The sequence below is a fragment of the Macrotis lagotis genome, chromosome X (genome assembly GCF_037893015.1).
Source record: "Macrotis lagotis isolate mMagLag1 chromosome X, bilby.v1.9.chrom.fasta, whole genome shotgun sequence".
Taxonomy (NCBI): domain Eukaryota; kingdom Metazoa; phylum Chordata; class Mammalia; order Peramelemorphia; family Peramelidae; genus Macrotis; species Macrotis lagotis.
The window spans coordinates 655,983,660-655,997,413 of NC_133666.1; the positions used below are offsets into that span (position 1 = coordinate 655,983,660).

At 44.0% G+C, this 13,754-nt stretch overlaps 1 protein-coding gene across 2 annotated transcripts; it reads left to right on the forward strand.

Annotated features, from left to right (window-relative positions):
- PGAM5 (PGAM family member 5, mitochondrial serine/threonine protein phosphatase) lies at positions 1 to 8,879 on the forward strand. 2 transcript variants are annotated; one of them, XM_074205168.1, is made up of 6 exons: positions 1 to 260; positions 2,834 to 3,012; positions 3,927 to 4,052; positions 5,049 to 5,137; positions 5,395 to 5,525; positions 7,501 to 8,879. In XM_074205168.1, exons 1-6 carry the CDS (start codon positions 52 to 54, stop codon positions 7,649 to 7,651), a joined length of 885 nt encoding a protein of 294 aa, XP_074061269.1. In that variant the 5' UTR covers positions 1 to 51; the 3' UTR covers positions 7,652 to 8,879. The 2 variants fall into 2 exon arrangements, with proteins under 2 accessions (XP_074061269.1, XP_074061268.1); XM_074205167.1 differs by having other exon boundaries at positions 3 to 260; positions 5,392 to 5,525.
- The last annotated feature ends 4,875 nt before the right edge of the window (positions 8,880 to 13,754 follow it).

Genomic DNA, 13,754 nt, shown 5'->3' on the forward strand with positions numbered 1-13,754 from the left:
GAGGCGGCGGGCGGCGGCGCGCGGCGGGCGGCCCAGGCCCAGGCCCAGGGGATGGCGTTCCGGCAGGCCCTCAAGCTGGCGGCCTGCGGGCTGGCGGGGGGCTCCGCCGCCGTGCTCTTCTCGGCCGTGGCCGTGGGGAAGCCGCGCGGGGCGGGCGCCTCGGAGGCGGAGCCGCGCTGGCCCGGCCCGGGCAGCCCCGCGTGGAGCGAGCGCGCGCGGCCCGGGCCCGGCCACGGCGTGTGGGACAGCAACTGGGACAAGTAAGGCCGGGCCGGCCGGGCCGGGATCCGCGGGGGGCGGGGGGCGGGGGGACCCCAGCCTCGGGGGGCGGCCTGGCCGGGGAACGGACCCTTGGCATCGAAACGCGTAAAAACGGGGCGGTTTTGGCCCCAGGAACGGTGCCCCCGAAGGTCCCGGGCCCCCCCCCCCCGCCTTATTCCACCTTGAGGGGGGCGAGGGGCTGTGCATAGTGACACCTTCCGCTTACGATTTTACCCAAAAGCCAGAAAAACGAGCATTTACTAGGCACCAACTGTTTCCAAGACCTTGCGGTAAGTGCTTTGGGTCAAGTTAATAAGGAAAGGACTTTTTGTTCAGCTGGGCGATCTAGCCAAGGGCACTTGTTTCTTTTTTGGTCAGAAACCCTGAAGATCCGCCTTCCCTTCTCAGATTTATTTATTTATTTTTCTGGACTATACAAAAGAGGCCATCCTTCGCTTCACTAATTTCTTACCTGCCTTCATTGCTGAATGGGTGTATCCTCAGTCAAGCTGAAACCTGATAGAGGTCCTCCCGTAAAAAAGACCAGCTGGGGTCTTGTCCAGCCCCGATGTCACGCCTGGTCATTGGGCTCAAGCTAGCCGCGGAGGAGAGTGGGAGCTTGGTGACTTAGCTTAGCCGTCCTCCCGCAGAGGCCAGAAGGGGCCTTTCCCCTTCTCACAAAGGGGAAAAAAATCCTTGAGCTTTCTGTGTGGAGTATTATTACACTTTGAAAACAAATGAGAAAGCCATTCTAACTTGATGAATCTGAGAGCGCTTTATAGGAAGGTGCTCATCAGTGGAGCTTTAAAGGATGGACAGCTAGGTGGAACAATGGGTAGACCCTGCTGAGTTCAAATCCACTCAGTACCTTGACTTGCTAATTGTGTGACCTTAGACAAGTCACTTAATTCCAGTTGCCTCCCATTCAGGGTCATCTGCAGTTGCCCTGATTCATACATAGCCACTGGACCCAGATGGCTTTGGAAGAGAAAGTGAAGCGAGTGACTTGATACAGCGACCCCTCCCTCAAATCTAGGCTTGTTATGGCATCACCTCCCTGATGTCTTGGTCTTTAAGAATAAAGGAAAAATCCACCTTCAGATTAAGCAAATATGCCGCATTCAGGTTTGGAGAGAAGAACAGGAACAGAGATAGGAGGGCAAAAGCCGCATTGGCACCAATGCAACTGAAGCAGATGTAGTAGGGCTTGACCAGAGTTCAAGTGATCTGCTCTGGGTCCTTTGTAGACTTGGGCCTAGAACCCAGGTCTTAAAACTCCCTCCAGGATTCTTTACAGAAAAAAGAAAGCTCAGTCAGATTGTAGGTTTTTACTTGCCAAGTGTTTACTAGTGTAGGGAATGCAGGGATGCTTTCTAAGTCACTTTATTTTAATGCAGTGATTAGATTGGGACCTGGTGGTCTGACCTGAGTTTAAATATTGCTTCTGACCTATTCATTGTTGGCCTTGTGATCTCTGTGCCCCAGGCAACTCTCTAAGTATGTGTTATATGAATTCCTGATGGTTTGGGTGGAGGAGGTTGCTTTGCTAATGAATCCGTGAAATCACAGGTCTGAGTTTCCCAGCATTGATGAACTGATAAACTCTTACAGAAAATAATCAAATAAAGGAACCAATTTGACTTTTATGCAACACTTTTATAGTCAGTACTTAAAACAAGCAAGTCTTTATCTTAGAGGGACAATCTATGTTAATACTGAGGGTACTTTTTTTTTTTGCTTATTTAAGCAATCTTAAGGGGCAGTACATAGACCAGTGTCCCTGGAGTCAGAAAGACTGACTTCAATCCTGTCACAATTTCCCTATCTGTAAAATGGGGATAATAAGAATAGGATGAGAAAATATTTGCAATATTTTCTTTATACTGAGTCACTCTGCTATTGTTAGCTATTATTATCTAGTGCAAACCTGATTTTACAGATGAGGAAGTAGAAGCATCAAGTCAAGATAGGGCCCCTGTGCTTGGGACTGAGAAGAGATAGAATACACACTATTTATGTGATCTTGGAGCTTCTCTAGTCCAATCCCATGCCATCATTTTCTGGATGAGGAAAATGAAAACTTAATTCCTTTGGCCTGGGTTAGGTCACACAGGTATGAGAAGTGGCAGAGCAGGATTTTTGGCTAGGCCAATTAAACAATTTCCATTTTTAAGAGAGGTTAAATCTTTTTTAATCAGATTAAAGCTACTTTTAAAAGATCACTTATATCCTATGCTTTTTTTCCCTGCAGCTATTTCTAATTCTGGCTTGTTATAGGAAACTGCAATAATACTTTCTCTATGCTTGCCTCTAGAATGAACTAATATTTTGTCAGAAAGAAGTTTTGGTCTATTTTTATAAATAGAAAAATTGTTAATTGACTAAAACTTAAATTTATTTAATAATAAGTGTCATATGGAGCTTGGCTTTGATCTTTTATGTTTAACATCTTAAATACCAAGTTGAATTCATCAGTGTCTGAAGTGGACACATAAAATTTTCTTATAAAATATGCTAAGGAGGGAATTTTGTACAAAACCACAGTTTATGGTATTTTATTTTTGAAAATCAGGCGAGAACCACGGTCTCTTATGAACCTGAGGAAAAGAAACACAGAAACTGGTGAAGAGGAGATAGCCTCCAAACTGGAGAACCTGAGAGCCAAAGCTACCCGTCATATCTTCCTGATCAGGCATTCCCAGTACCATTTGGACGGCTCCCTTGATAAGGATCGAACTCTGACTCAGCTGGGTATGGGGCCTTCAACCCACAGCCTTCTTGAACCCTTGCTCATTTGGAAGGTTGTTTTCTGGAGGAAAAATTCCTGGCTAGTGGTGATCTAATCCATGCATCTGTGACCTTTTCTTTGTGCTATCTTTGCCCTCCTTAAACCTCCTTCAAGACAGTCTGGTTTTTGCTTTATTTTTATTCACCTAGTGGACCTCTATCCAGCATGTTTCTTAAGAGTCCTTTAAAACTTAACAGCTTAGGACAGCTAGGTGGATACAGCACCCGCCCTAGAGTCAGGAATACCTGAGTTCAAATCCAGCCTCAGACACTCAATAACTACCTAGCTGTGTGGCCTGGGCAAGCCACTTAACCCCATTTGCCTTGCAAAAATCTAAAAAAAAAACTTAGGTCTTACTCTAAGCAATGAATTTGCAAATGCAGACATGTAGTCCCAGTGATGTTCTGTCAAGGGCACAATGAGCACAGGGAGCTGGGGAGTCCACCTCAGCAGAGGGAGGCAGGAAGGTGAGTAGGAACATCCCAGCTAAATAGCACTCAAGCTATTTTCCTTTACCATTCCAAGGGCAAGCTCAGGGCTGCTCAGATGGAGGGAGCCAAGTCCGATGAGGGATCTATGAAAAGGGGCTCACTTTTCTCAACCTTTCCAGACATGTGGGATGTGGGCCACAGACCACACTGCAGAAATTCAGGTTTATCAAATGTTTAGTGGCCATAGTGCTTATAAATAGTCAGGTGTTCCTGGCAGTAGATGACTACCCTGGCTGAATATAATGGATATAAAGGATAATCAGGACTAGGTAATTAAAGTAATATATCTTTGCACATGTTCAGAAAGGAAAGTATCCCAATTTGATTCCATTTTGGTGGTGTGTGCTAAGTCTATTAGAATTCTAAAATCTGTTTCAATTTTTAAGGTCGTGAACAAGCTGAACTGACTGGTGGTCGATTAGCCAGCTTGGGTGTGAAGTTTGATAAGATCGTGCACTCTTCCATGACTCGAGCAGTAGAAACAACTGACATCATCTCCAAACACCTGCCAGGTAGGTGATGGCAGTCTGTTTTGATGGCACTCTCATACTCCTAATTGTATTGCATGGCACAGTGAAGACAGCTTTTGTACCTCATGTTGGTTGTCTTCTTGACTTGGTGGTGTTGTTCCAGAAATTAATGTAAAATATTGGATAAGTACAAGGGGATAACATCCTGGTTAAAAATGCATGGCTACTACCTGGGTTCAAATCTGGTCTCAGACACTTATTACCTAGCTGTGTGGCCTTGGGCAGGCCACTTAACCCCATTTGCCTTGCTAAAAACCTAAAAAAAATGCATGGCTACGAGGCCGCTAGGTGGTGCAGTGGATAGAGCACCGGCCCTGGAGTCAGGAGGACCTAAGTTCAAATCCGGTCTCAGACACTAGCTGTGTGACCTTGGGCAAGCCACTTAACCCCATCTGCCTTGCAAAAAAAAACCCAAAACATTGCAGGGCTACTCATACCCTCCTATTAGTGCTTTAAAGTTAGTGAAGGTCTCTGCCCTATTGTGAGGAAGGGGCTATTGTTCCCTCTTGGCTGCCCTGACTGGTCCCAGATAGCAAAACTGAGAGGTATTAGAGGCAACCTTTATAAGTGATGGGATGGACCAGATGGATCATATTGGGGAGGCCCAGGCAGCCTCATTTTCATTTATATATTTCTTAAGGGTCAGCAAACCCCTCCTGGAATAAATGTGCCCAGGCTGTCCTGAGGAGGGACACACTAAAATCGATAGTAGCTGAAGCTCTTGCTCTTCTGGGTGGGAGGAAGGTTGGGGTTGGTCCTTCTGTGCCATGGTTTTCTATTCCTGCTGTTGTCTGGAATGAATGGTGCAGCTGGAGCATGGCTGGTCAAAGCTGGTCCCTTGGGATGCTAAGCTAAAGCCCTGAAACCTGAAGCAGCCTTCAGGTTTTTTAGACTCCCTTCAGCTTGCTGGGTCCTTTATGCCTGATGATCATAACAGGCAGCAGCCCCGTCACGGGACCCTGCTCCTTTTCTCTACAGGAGTCAACAGAATCAGCACTGACCTGCTTCGGGAAGGTGCTCCCATTGAACCAGACCCCCCCGGATCTGACTGGAAGCCAGAAGCTCGGGTAAACACAACAAAATCACTTTAATCTGGGCAGTTTTTAATCTGGGGCAGACTTGGGGTTTATGCAGCATCGAGGAGGCTTTGTTTCCTAGATCTCCTCCATTTTCACATGTCTTCTGGGATCCCTATCCCCCTTCCTTCTCTTAGATCAGCTGCCTCAAGATGGGGCTTTATATTCCTTACCTAAGGGGTAGAAGGGGGTATTGGTGCCAGACAGCTTAACCAGTCCTGTGACTCTTCACTGTCTGCCCTTAGCAGTATTATGAGGACGGAGCCCGCATTGAGGCTGCGTTTCGGAACTTCATCCATCGTGCAGATGCCAGGCAGGAGGAGGACAGCTATGAGATCTTTGTGTGTCATGCCAATGTCATCCGCTACATTGTCTGCAGGTAACGGCAGGAGCTCCCTGGGCAGCTACACATCTAGGGGACCCTGTGAACAAAACATGGGACCTGGAATCCCAAAACCCCACTTATTAGATGTATGACCCCGGCTAATCACTTCACCTCTCTCTGAGTGCCTCAGTTTCTTTTTCTGCACAATGAGTCAAAATTCCTATCTTACAGGATTGCTCTAAGGATCAAATGAGGTTTTTTTTTAAGTACCTCCCACATAGTAGATATTGAAGAAATGCTTCTGTCCTTATCTCTTATATGGGGGTCCAAAGAATCTTATCTATTAAAGCTTAAAACTTGTACTAAGAATTTGGGGGCATCTTATGAGTCCATAATGGTCATCAGTTCTTGTGTGTCCTTAGTTTGTCTTTAGTTTGTGATCGGTTTCCCCTGAAAACAGTGCTTCATGAGCAGCTATATAAAGGACAGTGTGGGACTTCCTTGGAGTGGGTACAGGCTCTGACACTGCCTGCCTATGTGACATAGGAAATCTCATCTGTAAAAGGAGCACTGGAGTAAGACCCTTCCAGCTACTTGAGGGAAGAAACTAGATTTTTTTTGTGTGTGTGTTTTTTTTTTAGTTTTTGCCAAGGCAGTGGGGTTAAGTGACTTGCCCAAGGCCACACAGCTAGGTAATTATTAAGTGTCTGAGGCCAGATTTGAACTCAGGTACTTCTGACTCCAAGGTCAGTACTCTATCCGCTGCACCACCTAGCCGCCCCCTGATTTTTATTTTTTAAAAATAATTTTTTCCCCCAGCTAACAGATCTACTTCTCTTCCCCTTCCTAAGTCAGTCTCTCATTTATACAAAAGCTGTGCAATTTGTTCTTTATTTTAATTTAGGGCGGCAGCCACCTCAGAGCAGCCCAAAACTGGATTCTTATAGTGCTGGTCAACCCTTAGTAGTACTAAGTATAGTTCAGAAGTACTGCTGGAATACTTTCTTCCTATAATCAGCATCCTGGGGTTTTGGGAAAAAAAACACTGACTTTAAAAGAAGAGAGTCCATTGAGGTTGCCTCTAATACCTCTCAGTTCTGCTATCTGGGACCAGTCAGGGTAGTCCTTACCTCATTTTTTTTTTAGGGTTTTTTTTGGCAAGGCAAACGGGGTTAAGTGGCTTGCCCAAGGCCGCACAGCTAGGTAATTAAGTGTCTGAGAATGGATTTGAACCCAGGTACTCCTGAATCCAGGGCCGGTGCTTTATCTACTACGCCACCTAGCTGCCCTAACCTCATTTTATTATTTTTATTCAGTATTTCACTATAAAAAATGAGGACAGTTAGATGGTGGATTGAATAGATCATTGAGTTTGAATCCATTCTCACTTGATACTTAATAGCTGAGTGACTTTGAGCAAGTCACATAACCCTGATAGGTTTTTTTTTGTTTGTTTTCTATTCAAAGTCCCAAACATTTAATATTAAAGTAGGGCCTTAATCATGAGTTTTATTCTGTACCCTTTCTAGCTTAAGGCTCACATTTCCGCTTGCCCATTTCCAAGTCTGCCAGCTCTCAATGTTTTTATATTTCCATATACTGTTATGTTAACATACCATGCTCTTTTTTTTCCTTTTTTTGTTTTTTGTTTTTTGGTGAAGCAATAGAGTTAAGTGACTTGCCCAAGGTCACATAGCTAGGAAGTATCAAGTGTCTGAGGCAAGGTTTGAACACGGGTCCTCCTGACTCCTGGGCTGGTGTTCTATCAAACTACATTACCTAGCTGCTTCCATTGCCATATTGCTTTCTAGGTTTATAATTTTTTTGCTATAAACATACCAGTGTTTTGGAGTAGTCTCAGCAGTGTTAACGTCTATTTTGGAGCAGTTTGTCTCTCTAGTGCATGTTGCTATGCTGGCTAGAATCCTGGGTAAGGGTGACAAGGAACTGGCATACTTTTGTCAGCCCAGTTTCCTAGTGTCTGATCTTTATAACAAGGGCTAATGGTTCTACCATTTTCCTCTTTTAGAGCCCTACAATTCCCTCCTGAAGGCTGGCTGCGGATGTCCCTTAATAATGGCAGTATAACCCATCTGGTGATCCGTCCAAGTGGAAGAGTAGCACTAAGGACCCTGGGGGACAGTGGATTCATGCCCCCCAACAAAATCACCCGCACTTGAATGCCAACCACTGCAGTCATCACTGCATATCCACTCATCAGGACCCATCTGTTTTTGTAATGTTTGGCTAGAATGCTGCGTTTTCAAGTCTATGGATTTTCCCTCCTGTTTTTCCTTTGCTGGCTATACTTCTGTCCTGAAGAGATAAAACTGTGCTTATATGCTGCATTTCTGTCAAAGGCCATCTTGACCAGGGAGGATGAAGACACCACTGGGATGTCAACAGGGTACAGAAGGTTCTGTATATAGAGAAGTTGAGCTTCTCTTCGACCAAAGCTTTTGTGTGATTTAAGGGAATAAAGTAGTGGGTTAGGAGTTGAAAGTTCTATTTTCTATACATTGGGATGTAGCACGCTGTTACGGATGTGTACAAGTTGCACATGAGACGAAATTTTCATTGTGAGAAGACATCACCAACAGCTAAATTTCCTGCCATCTGAGTCAGTCTGTCCCTTTCAAACTAAGGCCTTCCTTCCGCCAGCAGTGTGCCAGCAATGGGTACAGCTGTTTACAGTGGGGCAGTCTGCTGTGATCAATCATGCAGTTGAAGAATAGTTCAGGCTAGGTATAGTGATTCCTAGATTAGTAAAACTGATTTTTTTATTTTCCTAAAGACAGTATCTAATTAAAGCTCTCACCATTTTTCTAGGCCCTTACTACCTGGTTTTGAAAACCTCCTTCTTAACCCAGTTATAACTTGTAAAAGCTCTTAGGGTAACAAGGGCTGCTCTGAGTTGTCCCAGGCTTGTGGAAGGTAGACATACCCACTGGCACAAACGCTTTTGTCCAGCTAGGGTGGACCCATGCTTAACAGTTGACCTGGAGTGGGTGGGGAGGGGGAGGGGCCTACTACCTTTGGAGTTTCAACAAAGGTCTAGTACTAGAAAAGAAAATCTAGTTGAAGGCCTGTTTATATCCCAAACCAAAGCCTTTGGCTAACTTCTGAACTGGGGTGCCTGAGGTTATTACTAATGTTTTATGCATAAGGATTCAGCCACCCAGTAACCCTTAACTGTTTTGGGGTTTTTTTTTTGACAAAAAGTCTGTTCCACATATTCTCTGGCCACAAATGTCTTAATTCAGGTAAAACAGGTGGTAGGAAAATTACTGTGAAAGTGGTTATAAGATTTTACTACAACAATTCAATGCACTCAATTGGAATAACTTATCATTTTGTCTATCAACTTTTTTAACGTTTACAATAAACTGTTTTATTTTATTAGTGTTACTTATTTGATTTTGTGCTCTTTTCCAGTGTCTGAATTAGATAGTGGCCCTCATAAGCGGGTTAATCTGTGCTTTGCTGGGTAGTTTTTCCTTTAGCCCTTGGGAGAACTGCTTTTTTATTCATGGTATTGAAGCAGTAGGAATATTCCCTGGTCAAAAAACACTGCATACACCAAAAAAATTAGATAACATTGTCCTTCATTCTGAAAGACTAGCAAATGTATTGGATTTGAGTGAGGGGGCTAGTCCCCAGCCTCACCTTCTCTGCAATCATCCAGTTCAGTGGGCTTTAGCCCACTTTATGGCTGGAGATGACCCCAGATATGCCATTTCATCGGTTAAAGCTGGTAAGAAATAAAGCATAGCCAAATATCAATCTAGGAGGGGAAGATGCTCAGTTTTTGGCTAAAACAGAAACGATGATGGCTATTTGCATTCACCCTGAGCTAATGACCCAAACCATATGGGGCTGCAAATTTTAAGATGTCTTGCCAGGTTTCAGTGATCAAAATTTACAGTTATTTTGGGCAAAGCACCTGGAAAGGAAGATGTGTTGCCAAGTGACCAGTAGTGGGGCAGAGTTCCTACTATGTACCCCCCCCCCCATTTTTTCCTTGGAAGCCATCTAGGTACAGTGGCCAAAAAAGGATCAGGATTACTGAAGATGGCTTTGGGAGGGGAGACCTTGGGATCAACTGGTTTTTTTATGCCAATACCAAGGCATTTTCATATGCTTTTAAGATATATAAAGAACTTTACAATTCTCTCGTTTGACATTGCACCCACCCTAGGAGGCAGATAGAGTGTCCCCATTTTACTGACCAAGAAACTAAGTTTAGGTGACTTGCCCAGGGGTCACACAACTATTCTAGTCAGAAACTAGGTTTAAGCTCATATCGTCCTCATTCCAGGTCTAGGGTTTCATGCGCTGAGCTGGGAGATTAGGCTCTGCTGAAGTCTAAAATGGTCAAGTAACTTCCCCATGCACACAGCTAAGATTCAACTGCCAACTTCACTAACTTCAAATCCAGTGCCCCATCTGGGTATCAGGCTGCACCAAATACTGCTAAGACTCACAAGTTCCCAAGAAAACCAAAGAAACTCATGTCTCCCTGTATCTAGCTTAGTGCCCTTGAAAATCTGGAGCAGACTGGATCAACTCAGCACCGAAGGGAAAGAAGTGAGAAGACCCAGCTACCAACCACATGGGCATCTCTCAGGAGCAGTGTGAGGGGGAGGCCAAGCCATTTAGGAAGAATTATCCTAGTTATTTATTTAGAAGTAATTGGGTTCCTTTTTTTTTGTTTTATATTATTACAATCTTGTGAGTAATCATGAACTCCCCCCCCAAATAAATGACAAACCTCAAGAACAGAGAAAAAACGAAGTGTACTTCCGTCTGTGTTCAGATTCCAATGACTGTCTCATAGCCACCAGAGAAGTTGCTTCACTGTTTTTCCCACAGTTGCTATCACTAGCTGTATTTCCCTCCACTCCCGCTCCCCACTCACCTATTCCATTCTCTCCTTTCATCCTGTCCCTGTTGAGAAGCGTTTGTATCTGAGTACCCTCTCCCATGACCTTCCCTCTCTGCTATCACCTATTCCCCTCCATTTCCCCTTATCCTATCCCTAGCCTGTCATTCTTCTCCAGGGTAAGATTTCTATACCTTATTATGTTATTTCCTCTCCGCAATTTCTGATGAGAATTCCCCCCTTGCCTTCCCGTTCCACTCCATTGTCAAAGTTCTTCTGGACTCTCATGTGAAATCTTAGCCCCTTCCTCACCTTTCTCTCCCTTCCAGTATATCACCCATTGACTCCATCTTTTTACTCTATTACACCATTATATTCTGCTCCTTCCTGTGCCTTGTCTATATATGCTCCTTCTAACAGCTCTTACATAAATGAGAAAGTTCACGAGTTATCAGTATCTTCTTCCCATGCAGGAATATAAACAGTTTAACATTAAGTTCCTCAGGGGCGGCTAGGTGGTGCAGTGGATAGAGCACCAGCCCTTGAGTCAGGAGTACCTGAGTTCAAATCTGGCCTTAGACACTCAATAATTACCTAGCTGTGTGGCCTTGGGCAAGCCACTTAACCCCACTGCCTTGCAAAAACCTTCAAAACAAAACAAAACATTAAGTTCCTCATAATTTACCCTTCTCGTCCACCCCCTCTATGGTTCACCAGAATCTTGTACTTGAAGATCAAACTTTCTGTTCAGCTTTGGTTATTTTAATAGAAAAGTTTGCAAGTCCCCTGTTTCATTGAAAATCCATCTTTTCCCCCTGAAAGAGGATGTTCAGTTTTGCTGGGGAGTTGATTCCTGTACGATCTTTTGCCTTCTGGAATGTATTCCAAGCCCTACGAGCCCTTCATGTAGATGCTGCCAGATCCTGTGTAATCTGGACTAGAGAGCCACAGTAGTTGAAATTGCTTGTTTCTGGCAGCTTTGAGTATTTTCTCTTTGACTTAGGAGTTCTGGAGTTTGGTTATAATATTCTTGGGAGTTTTTCTTTTGGGATCTCTTTCAGCAGGTGATCAGTGAATTCCCTCAATTTCCGTTTTACACTCTGCTTCTAGGATCTCAGGGCAATTTTGCAGCATTATTTCCTGAAAAATGAAGTCTAGGCTCTTTTCCTGGTTGTGACTTTCAGGTAGCCCAATAATTTTCAAATTCTCTCTCCTGGATCAATTTTTCAAGGTCAGTTGTTTTTCCAATGAGATACTTCACATTTTCTTCTAATTTCTGTTTTTTTTTGGGGGGGGGATAGTTTTATTTCATCCCGAGTTCTCACAAAGTCATCAGCTTCCTTTAGTTCCAGTCTACATTTAAAGGAGTTATTTTCTTCATAGAGCTTTTTTAGCTCCTTTTCCAGCAGGCCAATTCTGCTTTTTAAGGCATTCTTCTCATTTGACTTTTGTGTTGCTTTTTTCCATTTGGCCTTAAACTGGTTTTTAATGTGTTATTTTCTTCAGCATTTTTTTTATTTCTTTCCAAGTTGCTGACTTGGTTTTCATCTGCTTCACTCTCATTACTCCTCCCAATTTTTCCACTACCTCCCTTAATTGCTTTTCAAAGTCTTTTCTGAGCTCATCTATAGTCTGACCCCATTTTCTATTAGAGGTTTTGGATACAAACGCTTTGATTTTGTTGTCCTGAGTACGTTATTTTAATCCTCCATGGAACCAAAGTAATTTTTTCTGTTCATTTCATCAGCCTATGACCGATTTCCTGCACTTTCAAGACTTTGGGACAACCCACAGGGATCTTAATTCCTCCAAGGTCTTATGAGAGGCTCTGACTGCTCCCTGCCTATGTTCAGTCCCTCCCTCCCCTCTGCCCTGGAGCTGTGAGTAGGGTCCCTGCTCTGCTGGTGGTAGTGGGGTAGGGGTCCAGACTGCAATCTGGATCGGAGTATGGGCAAACAGCGGAGCCCTGCCCCAGGGAGAGCAGCGATTTCTGCAGTCTCTCCCGACCCCCTTACTGTCTACGGGCTGAGAGCTCTGGACATACTGGGTGGCTCCGACTCCCACTGCAGGTTTTCACCACCGAGCTGCTCTGGGCCGGTACTGGCTCCGCACTCACTCTGGTGCAGCAGAGTTCTCTCACCACCCCTTCCAGCTGTCCCCAGTGATCCCTGGACCAAGAAGTCTGGAGACTACCCAGGCACCCAGCCCAGCTGTACTGCAGCTGTGGCTTTTTTCAACCCCGGGTCCCAGTGGAACAGACTTTTCCTGTGGAATTTCTAAGTTGTCTTGGTCTGGAAGTTCTATCACTCAGTCTTTCTGTGGGTTCTGCCCCTCTGAATTGGCTAGTCATAACTTGATGGGTTTTGGAGTTTTGGGGTGAACAAGCACCTAGGAATTCTTGCCTTCACACAGCCATCTTGGTTCCCCCCCTGTAATTTGGTTTTTAAGAAACAGAAAAACTGGGTTGATTTTAGAGAACTGGCCACAATCACTCAGAACCCTAATCTAGAAGGAATAGTTTGGGGATTCTGACATTGCCTCTGTGCCAATCCACTTAAAGTATAAAGACTTATGGGCTTTTGTGAATTCTATAGATGCTCTTAGTAAAGCTAGTCTGTCAGAAGCTCCCATCAAGTTCAAGGAAGCTACAGGGCTCTAAGAAGGGAAGCACTTGATAGGTCTGAGCCAGTTATGAACCCAGGATGGGTTACACAGACAGACTAGAAATCATATAAGTATTAGTTCTTGACTCGAAATCAGGGAGGAAACTGAATTTGAAGAGACTTGCAACAACAAATCCAGGTCCCTTCTCAACTACAACCTATCTACTCCAGACCTTATTAAGAACTGCAACACTTTTTATGTAAGGTGCACCTGAAAACACTGACCTGACAGTATAAGTAGCTGGAGATTGGGACAATTATTGATCTGGCACTGCTATGAGCAGTTAAATTTAATGTGAAATAAAGTTCTGCTTTTCCTCGAAATTTTGTTTTAAATAGATGATTTGTGTTTGTTTCCTAAGGATTTCAACATTCAGGCCTCTCCACTTAGAATTTACAAAAACCTTACAGGTATTGGGAAACGACAGCTTCTGGACCTTAGAGCTACCTAGCTATAAAATGTCTATCTTGGCACAACAATCTCTTTCCAGCTCTGATAATCTCTGACAGTTCCTGTGCCATCGATTTTATTCTAGCATTTTCCTTTAGAAGAGAATCATCTATTCTTGACCCTATTTGCACCAATAAATACAATTTGTGTCACTAAAGAAAAAAGCCTTTTAAGAAACATTTAAGAAATAGGAATTCAATCTCATTTGAAAAATCCTTATGAATCTTTATGTTAGAAGTATGATATCCACAATCACTTGTCTTTTAGGAAATTACAAAACCTGGTGT